This window comes from Centruroides sculpturatus, unplaced genomic scaffold (assembly GCF_000671375.1).
Source record: "Centruroides sculpturatus isolate CEXI.00-Female unplaced genomic scaffold, Cexi_2.0 scaffold113, whole genome shotgun sequence".
NCBI classification, from domain to species: Eukaryota; Metazoa; Arthropoda; class Arachnida; order Scorpiones; family Buthidae; genus Centruroides; species Centruroides sculpturatus.
Window position 1 is genome coordinate 453,946 of NW_019385770.1, and position 12,187 is coordinate 466,132.

The 12,187-nt window shown below is 32.0% G+C and overlaps 2 protein-coding genes across 2 annotated transcripts; one reads left to right on the top strand and one right to left on the bottom strand.

Moving 5' to 3' along the window:
- The first annotated feature begins 43 nt into the window (after window positions 1-43).
- On the top strand, window positions 44-1,711 carry LOC111641985. Its single transcript, XM_023388244.1, has one exon. The coding sequence runs from the start codon at window positions 44-46 to the stop codon at window positions 1,709-1,711; it is 1,668 nt and encodes a 555-aa protein (XP_023244012.1).
- A 662-nt stretch (window positions 1,712-2,373) lies between these two features.
- Window positions 2,374-9,003, bottom strand: LOC111641986 (thiopurine S-methyltransferase-like). The gene is made up of 6 exons (XM_023388245.1): window positions 8,108-9,003; window positions 7,677-7,768; window positions 7,503-7,595; window positions 6,576-6,705; window positions 6,203-6,255; window positions 2,374-2,515 (listed from the first exon to the last, which is right to left on the bottom strand). The coding sequence occupies exons 2-6, from the start codon at window positions 7,760-7,762 to the stop codon at window positions 2,374-2,376; spliced, it is 504 nt and encodes a 167-aa protein (XP_023244013.1). The 5' UTR covers window positions 7,763-7,768; window positions 8,108-9,003.
- Window positions 9,004-12,187: the final 3,184 nt, after the last annotated feature.

Consider the following 12,187-nt stretch of genomic DNA (forward strand, 5'->3'; position numbering starts at 1 on the left):
CCACGACACAATTTGGAAAAATATCAGAGAAAGTAAGCAATGGATGTGCGATAACGATATAGTGCTTACAAGAGCTGACAAGTCAAAAACTATGGTCTTAATGAAGAAGGACACGTATAAAGAGCTTTTAACAAAGTACATAAAAGACACGGAATGCAATATGGCACACCCAAAGGCTTTGGAAAGGTTACAAGCAAGAGTAAAACGTTTCTCTACGACAACGTTAGCTAAGCAACTAGGAATGACGAGGATAATAATTTCATCCCCAGCCATGCCGAGGCTATTCGGATTTGCTAAGATACATAAATCAGAAAAAAGCTTGAGGCCAGTAGTGGATAAATGCTGTGCTCCTACGATATTATTAGAACGAAAGCTTAAGGAATTTATTAATGCGAACATGCCTCCACACGTATATAGCGTAAAGCAGCCAGTAGAGGTGCTCCAAAGGTTGAAACAATTGAAAGTTAACGAAACAAACTACATGACAGTGCTCGATTTTAAGGCTATGTACCCTTCAGTTAAGCTTGAACCATGCTTTTGTCACCTAAGAGATTTTTTATTGGGCAATGTAAAGAACGCAGTAAAGTTAAGAAAGCAAATTCTAGAACTGGCGCATTTGGCTACTTTCTCGTCACTTTTCGCCTTTGACGGTACTGCATACTCGCAGCTTAGAGGAGTACCAATGGGTAGCCCGGTCTCAGGCTTATTGTGCGAGATGGTAATAAGATCTCTGGAAAATAACGTATTGCAGAAATATGAAGATAATATGATAATGTATGCTAGGTACGTCGACGACGTATTTATTATTTGGAATAATAAACCAGACATACGCCAATTTATTGGAGATATTAACAGTAATATTTATGGCCTTGAGTTAGAACTAGAGCAGCAAAATCAAAAAAGAATACATTTCTTAGATATAGAGATCGAAGTCGATGAAGAAGGGGTAATCAATACAAAAGTATATAGAAAGCCGACGTACGTTCCGGATTTGATACCATGGTTCTCGCATGACCCAACAAGCTACAAACTAGCAGCGTTTAGAGCATTAATTAAAAGAGCATACACTCATTGTAGCAGGATTTATGATACACGTAAAGAGCTGGAGTACATCGAAAAGCTAGCAAGAGATGTAGGAATTAAGGAGAATAAAATAAAAGCCTTAATACGAGCAGAAAAAGAAGGCAATAAAAGTAAAGTTAAAAGAGAGAAAAAGGAGTTCACTGTAATGGAATACAGGGCTCAGTTAAGTAACATTTACAGAAAAATAGGAATAGAAAGCAACAAGAAAATAGCATATAAGAGAAACACGACAATATTTCAAATGCTAAGAAACGACAAAACACCCGTTGACAGGAGGCTGATCCCAGGTGTATACAGAATACCGTTGTATGATAGGAGGCTAAATAAGGAGTTATATTATATAGGAGCCACTAAAAGATCATTAAATGAAAGATTGAAGGAGCACAAAAAGAATGTAAGCTTTAAACAACCAGTCACGGCTTTGGCCAATTACGCGATAGCAGATCCAACAGAGATCGACATCAAATGGAGCAAGGCAGATGTCATACAAAAAGTGAAAAATATAAAACATCTAAAATATGCAGAAGCCTGGCACATTTACAAGAGCAAAGAAAAAGGGCGTAATATAAATTTCCGTGAATCGAACAAAATAGCGTCGGCATGGAAAGCGGCAACTTTAAAATTATAAAATTATATTTATGAGCATGCGCAATCGAGAAGAACGTGCAGTTTGGAATCTCCGTTATGCAAATTTGAAATATATTTCGATTGATAATTCGATCCTGATGAAGGTTTGTGAATCAGACCGAAAACGTTCGACAGATGTAAACTAGACTGCATTTTAAAGGTATAGTGAATTTTTGTTAAATAGTAATGCAGTTAGAGATAGAATGAATAGAATGTTTATTGTATTTTTACAAATTTTAAATAATTACTGTATGTCTTTGGTTTTGTGATTTGCGAAGTTTTTAAAAGCTTAACAATTAGATAGCCGCTTTGCCTTATTTGCGTAGTGAATCTGGTAGACATTTTGTATTGTTCATATTGTATATAAGTAATAATAAGATATCTTTTGATATTGTGTACAGACTTTCAGCACAATGCATTTTCAAACATCAGGATAAAAACAAAAATAGTTTTCAATGTTCCTGTTTTGGCAGTATTATTTTTTAAAGAATTGTCTATTTTAATTCTACAAATACTAAATGTGCATTTAGAAGTTGAGATAAAATATAGTGAAACTATATTCAATTTTATTTATTCTCAAAAACTCAGACTTTTGGGTGAATAAACTGTATAGAAAAAATAAGAAATTTGCATTCTTAACAGACAATCTTTATTTATCACTGATCAATTATTACATAATTGAAATGCATTTTGTAAATAAGAAAGTTTCAATATGCTATTAATAAAATACCTTTTCCTGTCTTCCTTTTCAACAGCTTCAAAAGCCCCACGATCCCAAACAGCATCCATTAAACCAGCATATTCTCTGAAATTAATTATTGAAATAATTGTTTATTAGTAAAAAGCTGTTTCCCATTTTAATATAATATACTATAAATATGACCAAAGATGCACTATATATTTAAGTAATTTTTTTAGCATCAATATTATTTTAATTAAAAGAATCTAATAATAATTTGATTAAATTTTTGTAACATTAAATATCTGTGAACAACAAATTAAGTATAATGTAATAATACATTACTGTATACATAAAATGTATTATGTATTATTACATTATACATTTATGTGAAGTCTGCATTAATGCAAAGTAGATTTGTGGTTCTGTGGACAAGAATAGCATTTCAGAGTTAACAAGTTCACTTACTTCAAAATACTGGTTAACATGTAATACAAAATATGTCATGATCCTGCAGATTAAAACTTATATTCATTGTTTAATACAAAGCTCATTGCTTTCAGCTTCCCCAAAGTGACTTGAGCTGAATCATGATCAGCAGTGTGCTTTTTGACTTTAGCACCAAAATGTTTATGATGTCAATATTATCATCATTGGCAATGCAAATATATGCCATACCAACAATCTTCATTCAAGTTTGAAAAATTACATTTTCTGTTATAGTTGTCACTTTGTACACAGACAATGTAGAACAATTGTTCTGCATTGTCAGATTGTACAAAGTTAATACACGTGACACAGCATTCAAATTAGTTAAGACAATTGTGGTATTCATTAGAAATTGAAAGTTAATGGAATTGAGAGATTTTGATTAAAAATCTGTAGTTTTATGAAATAGTTCTCCATTTTTAAAAACAGGCCAAATTATAAACCAGGGTACTTGCCAATATTCATACCAGTGACCTAAATTGATTGTATACATACAAAATAGCAGCATTTAGAGTCCTCACAAAAAGAGCCTTCATACATTGCAAAAATTAACACTTATTGAAGAAATAACAGTAGCACATGGTTACCCTAGAATAATGGTACAAAGATTAGCAGAGGATTATATTAAGAGACTGAATAAGTAGTGCGATTACACTAATTCCAATCTTAACAGGGGTGATAGTAAGGATTTAGTGTACAGACCAACCTACACTAATTGATTATGACTGGGGGTTAAAGGCTTTATATAGAGAATTGCTACTAATACAGGGTGGGAGATAACAGACATAACCCATCTGTTTATTCGTTATTAAGAAACAGCAACGACACCATTAACACATACAACGCACCAGGGTATACAGTATACTGGTGAGAGAGACAACAGATTTCTCAGAGATCTGATGTACATTGGTTCGACCAAAAAGTCTCTTAAAAAATGGCTGCAGAGCATAAATACAACATCATAACAATACATAACAAAAAGCAGACCACCACTCTAGCAATATATGCTTCAGAAATTGGTGTGGAAGCTAAACTACAGCAGCCCAGTCTCATTAGATGCAGCTTTCACACCTATCAGATCAAAATTTTGGAAGCTCTTGAAATTTGTATAGCCGAGCTAAAGGGGCAATGCATCAATTTTAAGGAGGCGGCAAACATCTCAAAAGCTTGGAGGTCCTTTTTTTTTAACGATCCCAACAACATTAATAAGAAATAAAAATAAACTACTTCCGTTAGGATTTGTAACAAATATATTCTCTATATTTTTATGTTAATTTTTATTTTGATGTTATTGATAATTTTAATTTTTTAGTGTTAATGTTAACACATAGATATGATTTTTATACTTGATATTTAATGTTCCAGAAATTTTAAAGTTTAAAATTGCTCTTTTAGCATTCTAATTTTTATCAAATGTTTTAACCTGAAGCAGATCCCAATTAGGATTGAAAGTACTTGTCATAGCATCTTTATATTAAAATATATTTGCTGGTTTAATTTTGAAGGTTTTGTTGGTGTTATTTACATAATCAAGTAGCAAATATAATACACCAAGAGCTCTCACAGAAGCACAAATTATTAAACATCCAGGTACCATACTACAAATATACCCCACAGGGAATATTAGAAAATAACACACAAAATATACAACAACACAGCCATAATCACAGATAGAACAATTCATCACAATAGACCTGATGTTACCTCATTGACAAATGCAGTATGATCACTTATGTAATAGACATTTCATTTCATTCCATTCCATTCCAAACACTTATAAAAAAATGCTCACTCTGAAAAAATCAACAATTACACTCCACTCACTCAAAGATATATATGGAGGATGGATAAGATATTTATGGTACCTGTTGTCCTCTCTTCTACTGGTGTTATACCAAATACACTATATAAAAATTTCGAAACATTAAACCTTAATAAAAACATATACATGACACTACAGAAAGCTGCAATATTGAACATGTCACATTGTTAGGAAGTTTCTAGATGTTCACATATATACCCTCATAAAGCAACTCTGCCCAATGGCACTACAGGGTTAAAGAGACTATGCCTTAATCATAAAGCTGGTTGGATACCTGACAAGGTAGACAGGGATGACATAGCTAAACCATCGAATACTTCTTTTGGGCTCCCATCCGTTCTCCAGCCCAGCCCTCTAACCTGGCATAACTTTTATATATTGTGCAGTCTGTTCTGCAGTATGTCTACAAAACTCTAGCTCATTATTACTTTAACTTATAATATTGATGGGCAACGGGGTCCCCTTCCCTACAAGTAAGGGAGACCCATTTTTGTGCGTCCACACATATACCAATAACACAGCTTAATATTACACTTGTTTGATTAGCTATGCTTTAACTTTAGTCTGGTATAGCACTAAGCACCAGTATCAGCTGAGTATGACATTCACAACATAATAATTATAAGTCATTATTATTTTCCAAACTTGTCAAGCTGTTAATTAACTGGCTGTATCTTTCTGAATACAAATCATTTATTTAATATAAAAATAACCATACTTGTTATTACAGCATAAACATTGACTAAAACAATCCCCCATTAAAAACTGAAAATCTCAAATATATTTAAACTAATAAAAAAAATTTTAATGTAATTGATGTATTATCCAATCACCAGTAAACCTTTTGCTTTTTACAATTTACTTATGTTGCAGCCTCAAATAAATGGTCAAACCTCAGTATGTTTTAAATGAGTTCTTGGTGTGAACAGTGCCTTAATTATTAACTAGGGTGATGCCAGTGGTGCCCAAGCATAGGGTGCAGACCCTGGGGGGCACAGAAATGACCTGGACCAAGTTTTGGATCATAGTTTTGGGTGTAGTTACAGAAGCTCGCACCAGGCACATAAAAGACTAGTTACAGCGCTGGGTGTGAAAAAGCCTTTTTGTAGAATTTTTGTAGATTATGTAGAAGCCTTTTTGGATAATCTACATTTCTGATTAAATATTTAAACCCATTCAAACCTGAGATCTAGTGAAGAAGTAATGTAAACTTAAACTGTTATCAGATCAAATTACCTAAAAGCTATTGTCTGTTGATAACTTCATTGATTGAATATTTAAAATTAATTTATAATCTGTTTAATGATTTAAATAATACATGACTACAAATAATCAACAGTAAACTAATAATTAGATAATAGTAAGCATAATACTTTTGCTAAAGCTGACTGTAATATTAAAATAATAATATTATTATATTTATTATTAAAAATATTTAAAATTTTAATATCCAAAATTTACATAAAACTATTAAAAATTTTAAATAAATAAAAAATACTAACTTGTTAAATAAAAAGATATCACAACAAAATATTTTGATATTGTCATCAGAAGTCTGAAAAACAATACATATTAAATTTCTTTTATAACATAAAATTTTTAATGGAAAAAAACAAGGTAATTTATTAATTATTGTTTGTAACTATATAAATCAAATGTTATTATGTTATATATAATTATATACATGCACATAATGCCTACCTCTAGTAGCAAATTATTCAGAATTTAATTATAAATAGTAGTAGTAAAGTAGCCCAATTCAATACAGTAATCATTTGGTTTATGAGATGTTTGCTTAAGCAAAGGTGGCAGTGGTTTTCTGAGTAAGTATCATTTAATCAAATCAAATTAATTAGTTTTCAAAAAGTATCAAACCTTAAACAATTTTCCTTTCACACTTTCAACATTTTCAACTTCATATTGTAAGCCTTGTTCTTCATAAAAGTCCTTTATTGCTTTTTCACAATATTCAACTCCAACAATTTTGTGGCCTTTATCATACAACCTACATGTATCATTTAAGTTTATAAATAATAAAAATTTTTATCATTGAATTTAAAAAGAAAATCAATGCAATTTTATTGTCAGATTATCTTTACAATTTAAAAATATGATAATATAGTCTAAATCCCAATAAATCAGAGAGAGAGAGAGAGAGAGAGAAANATAGAAATAGTAAAAAGTAATTCTGGAATTCAAAATTATGCAAATCACTAAATAAATCAGAGAGAGAGAGAGAGAGAGAGAAAGGGAAAAAAACAACATTTATGCAAATATTTGTTACAATAAATGGTAATTGTGCACCCAAAGGGAACCAAGGAGCTCTGACACTCTCCAAAGTATAGTAAAATGAAAACAAATACTAGAAAATTTTCCAAAAATCTTCTCTTAATTAAAATACATTCAATTCTGCTCCCAAGATTGAATCCCAAATGTGCCACTGCAAAATGCTATTTACTTTTATTAAGTCATAAATCTTATTTCTGTCAATTTTAATTACTATATTGAAATTAATCAAAAATCACTTTCATTGAATGAATTGTTAATTAATAATTCCATAATTAAGCTTTTTATACATATTTATATAATTGTGACAATGCCGAAGGGCCTCCCTAGTCTTCGGCACCACGTGACCGAAGGGTCGACATCGCGTCGGTGAAGATCGCAATGACAAGTTTCGTCAGGACTGACACCACTGGGTCTTCACGGCTAGACACAGAAACCGTTTCGTTCGGGCGTGTGAGCGGTCACGTGTGTGAGCGANAAAATTTGTAACATTAACTTAGTTATAAAAGTTTATACCATTTCATATCAATAGATTTTCCACACATAGGGAAGAATATTTGTATTGACGACCTTCCATTTATCAGTTTATCATAATAGTTCAATAAAAACCTGAAACAAGAATTATGAATAGTAGCAAGCACCACAATATAATAAATAAAGATAACAAAACAAATATTAAAAACAAATTACCGATTATTTATTGTTCTATGCCAAGGAATTTTATTTGCTTCCCATTTTTCAACCCATTTTTCGAGAACAGCTGCATTCGTTGCCATTTGTAACTAAAATAAACAATGGGCGTATTCACCTGACGGCCGGGGATATCGGGAAAGAAAAACAAGAAAAATGATGAATGATATGGAATTCCACGTTACGTTAAATTTACTTTTCAACTTATTAGTAGTAGTGGTATAAGCTATACTAATCACAATGCTTAATTAAATTAATTTTATGTTATCGTAATTTTTTGAAAATATATTTACAATAATTTTAACACGAAAAACAACGGAAAAAGGAAAAAAAACGCGAAAAAGGGAAAAAACAAACGAGAGATCGAAAAAATCACTCTAAACGAATTATTAAAAAAAAGAAAGAAAAAAAAAAAACGCATATTTACTCACCGTCGTCGTCGTCGTAGGTCATTCGGCTACTCTAGCGCGCTTCTTTCCGCCGTCGCGACGCTCTCTTCCTTTCTTTTTCGTATTTACGCTTGTTTGCGACCGTCTCGTCTATTTCCGCGGTCGCCAATTTTCGAACTCGTAATCAAATTAAAAAGAGAGAAACCATCATCGTGTGCCTAACGAAATTAGCCCAGTCGACACAGGTGGTGGCGGTGGGTGCAACTTACCGTAACGGCCAGACGCGAAGACTTCGACGAATCGTTTATGCAAATGAGGTGCCAGACGAAAGCGAATATCGTTCCCCACGATACCTTGCCAAATTTTCCTTTGAACTAACATATCGATACTTTTAACTCCGGATACAGTAGAGAGCTTGAGGCACACGTATTTAGCCCAAAACGTGTACGGCTAACGAGTGAGCGCCGCCATCTGGCAGTTCTGGACCGTCGATAATGGCGTTTGCTACGTGTAGCTTGGTGAGAACACGATCGGCTTAAACGTCTTCATTTTTTTCGTGTTTGGGGTTAAAATTATGATTTATTTTATTAAAATAACGATTATTTAAGCATTTATAAATAACATTGTAAAGAAACAGACGATTTTAATCCAAAAATTATTTATTTATTTAATATTTTTAATGTAATGTGAAGTGAAGTTGTTCTTCCCCGGCATCTTCTACCGTCGACGGTGTAAAACGTCCGTAAATTTTCCGATATACTTTTCCAAGCATCTTTCGGATTTTCATATGCATAGGGATTTATAGCCACTACTTCTCTTAACAGAAGTATGTCGTGAAAACAAGAAAACCGCATTTGAACTTTCCTACTGTTTCTCGGAGTTAACACGACGCTAATTATAGTAAAAAAATAATTATTTAGTGTTATTAAACATCATATAAATACTTTTAAACAGTTTAATTTGTTTATTTACCTTTCCTGGCTCCTCCCCATTCCTATTTTCAGCGTCTTTATTCGATGCTTACGATACTCTGAAAGAGTATTTGAATCTATTCTTTTTAGTTTTAAAATATTTCGTACGTAATTAATTCTTTCAGAATATTGAAGGCGAAACAATGTTTTTGTAAGGTTGGTTAAAGTCAACGGTGTCCATTATTTAGAGTGTCCACTATTTAGAGGAATAGATGTCCTATTTGAAAGGTCTGGGGATTGTAAAAATGTCCATTAATTAAGTACAGATGTTCATTAATGGAAGTTTCACTGTACGGTATTTTCTAACATAACAAATTTATAATGTTAACCGTTTATCATGATAATTATATTTTCCAGGTTCTTGTATTTTAATTTATTCCTTTTCTGGCTGTTAAAGTGACAAAAGGAAACATAATTTTGCCCCTTTTTGACGTGTAATTTAAAAAGGGAGACAGCAGAATCGTGTGCGTGTGCATGTTTTGGCCTGTATTTTGATTTTTATTGCGGGATCCTAGAGATTTGGCGCAAATTACTTCTATACATGAGGTATTGATGCTATTGTTTTGATATTATATGTCAAAGGGAAGGAAAGATAGAGAAGTAGGGAATTATACGCGAATGGTGGCAGACTTAATTTTACTCATTAGTAGCAGTGGCATGTCGTCATTAGAAGCAGTGGAAGTGCCGCTTCCCTTGTATTTTATAAAAAATAAATACATATTAATTTTAATTATATGAAAATAATCGCACAATATTTTATTATAACTGCATTATGTATCTTATTACAAATTTCTATACTACACGTGAAAAAAAAAAAAATAATAAGATTGCTATTGTATATTCGAATATTAGTGGCAGAGTGGAATCTCTGTATTGTCAGATTCCAAAAAGCCAGATTTGCACATGCACTTTACAGAGCACCAACCTCGCTTGGTTTAGCCGGTAGAAGCCTACAATCTTAGGTTGATGCTACACATATAATGCTTCCAATTCCATCCGGGACCAGTTCTGGGCTGTTAGCCGCCTGCCCACTAGATATTTCGATTACGTGAATAATGAATAGATTTATAACTTAACCCAATCGATAAGAATTTACTGGTATGTTTTTACAATAGTTCTGTATAGTTGACAGGAGTTAAAAAAATCCATTAAAATATTTGATATATTTATTCCGCTTTCCGATTTTATATTACTCGCGGATTTCAATGTTAAACCAGTGCTATTACGATTTCGTATATCCCATCTCTAAGGGGATGTAGAAAAATCGAGTACAATTCTTGTATAATGTTAAAAAATTAACTGTTATTTCTACAGCATCATTTACAACTAAATTTAATGAATGAGAGTGATGCACGAGATACAGAAAAAGCTCTAGAATTTATTTTCCTTAAATTTACAATTTATGTATCTGTTTGTCATAAAAATTTGTCTTTCCATTTTTTTCCCAAGACTACAAATATTCTAGTACAAAGTAACTGGTTTCGACTTGATTCTACTTAAGTGGTTAAATAATTAAGCGATTAGAGAATTGGGGACATAAACAAAACCCTGATGAAAGAGCCAAAATTTTACTTAAACAAAAGCTTAACCGAACCATCTTTAGCCAAGTACAGTATTCTAGTACTTGGCTAAAGATAATAATATGAAGAAATCAGTGGAGACTGATTTCTTCATATTATTAATGTAATAAAGACAGAAATTTTTCCACTTCAACGAGATTGACCGAAAAGTTGTAAATTTTGGAAATTTCTGAGGACACTTGGTCCTAAAACGAATTAGTTAGAAAACAAATGACTATTAAGTTTAACATATTTTGATTTTTACAGCTATGGTGAGAAACGTTTAAAATCTACAACAGCCCTGTTGCGTCCTTTGAGATATACTAGTGATGCAACAAAAGAGGTATTTGACATTGACCGGTATCGCCACCCTGGGGATTTGTCAGTCCGCCTGTATCCACGCTCTGCAACCGTCTTCGATTCCATCCATTNATTTTGCAAGCAAACCCCATTTATATTCAGTATTTCAACAACCATAGTAATTGTTATATAACACCTACCGCCGAGAATGATGAGAATTGCTGAGAATCAAACGAACTATTTTCAATTTGATCAATTTTCTGGAACGTTTACAATCGTTCTATAATCGAACCAATATGCAATAACAAATTCGAATTTAAAAAGATTCGAACATTTGGTTAAAAAATCGAAATATATAAAAATATTGAACAGAAAACGTACTCGGTAAATTAATAATAAAAAAAATCAACACCTTATCCGTGTCCGAGGGAGTTTATTTAAAAACGAACGTTTTCGATCTACTTCATAGATCACCATCAAGTTGAAAGAAACGAATATGGAATAACCACAAAGAATAGAACATTAAATTTAAAATTCAAAAATATCAACGACTGAGTAACTAAGTAAAATAATTAAAGTGTAAAAATACCAATTGTAAAAATAAATAACATACAACAACAATAAATAATAGTACAAGTCGTTAACATTTAACAAAAATTATAAATGCTCTCATAACGTGAATTGCGAATCAAGTCGTCATTCATAAGCCATTTGTAAGTCTTTTAATAGCAAACTTCCATGCTGAGGGAAGGCCCTCCACATCTTACAAATGGCTTATGAATGACGACTTGATTCGTAATTCACGTTATGAGAGCATTTATAATTTTTGTTAACTGTTAACGACTTGTACTATTACTTATTTATTGTTGTATATTATTTATTTGTATATTATTTATTTTTACAATTGGTATTTTTACACTTTAATTATTTTATTTAGTTACTCAGTCGTTGCAGAGTCGGTAGATTAACTGGTCTTTCGACTTCCTATCTTCGCTCGTTGCTAGAATCAACTAGAGACAAATGTTACCACCAGGGGCACTGCAATCACTACAAGACCGCTAGATCGAATCCCTGTGAGGTCGAATGTTTTCTTTTTATTGAAAGATATATAACCTTCGAGTTCGATTTCATAATTTTTTATATGCATTTTATTATAAGAATGAAAAAGCTTTTATTTAAACCCAAAACCAGGTTTATGGATAAATAAATGACACTTAATAAAACATTAAACACCTTCTATCGCTGAGAAATGTTTATTTAATAAAACACTAACATTTTCAGCCTCATGGAAT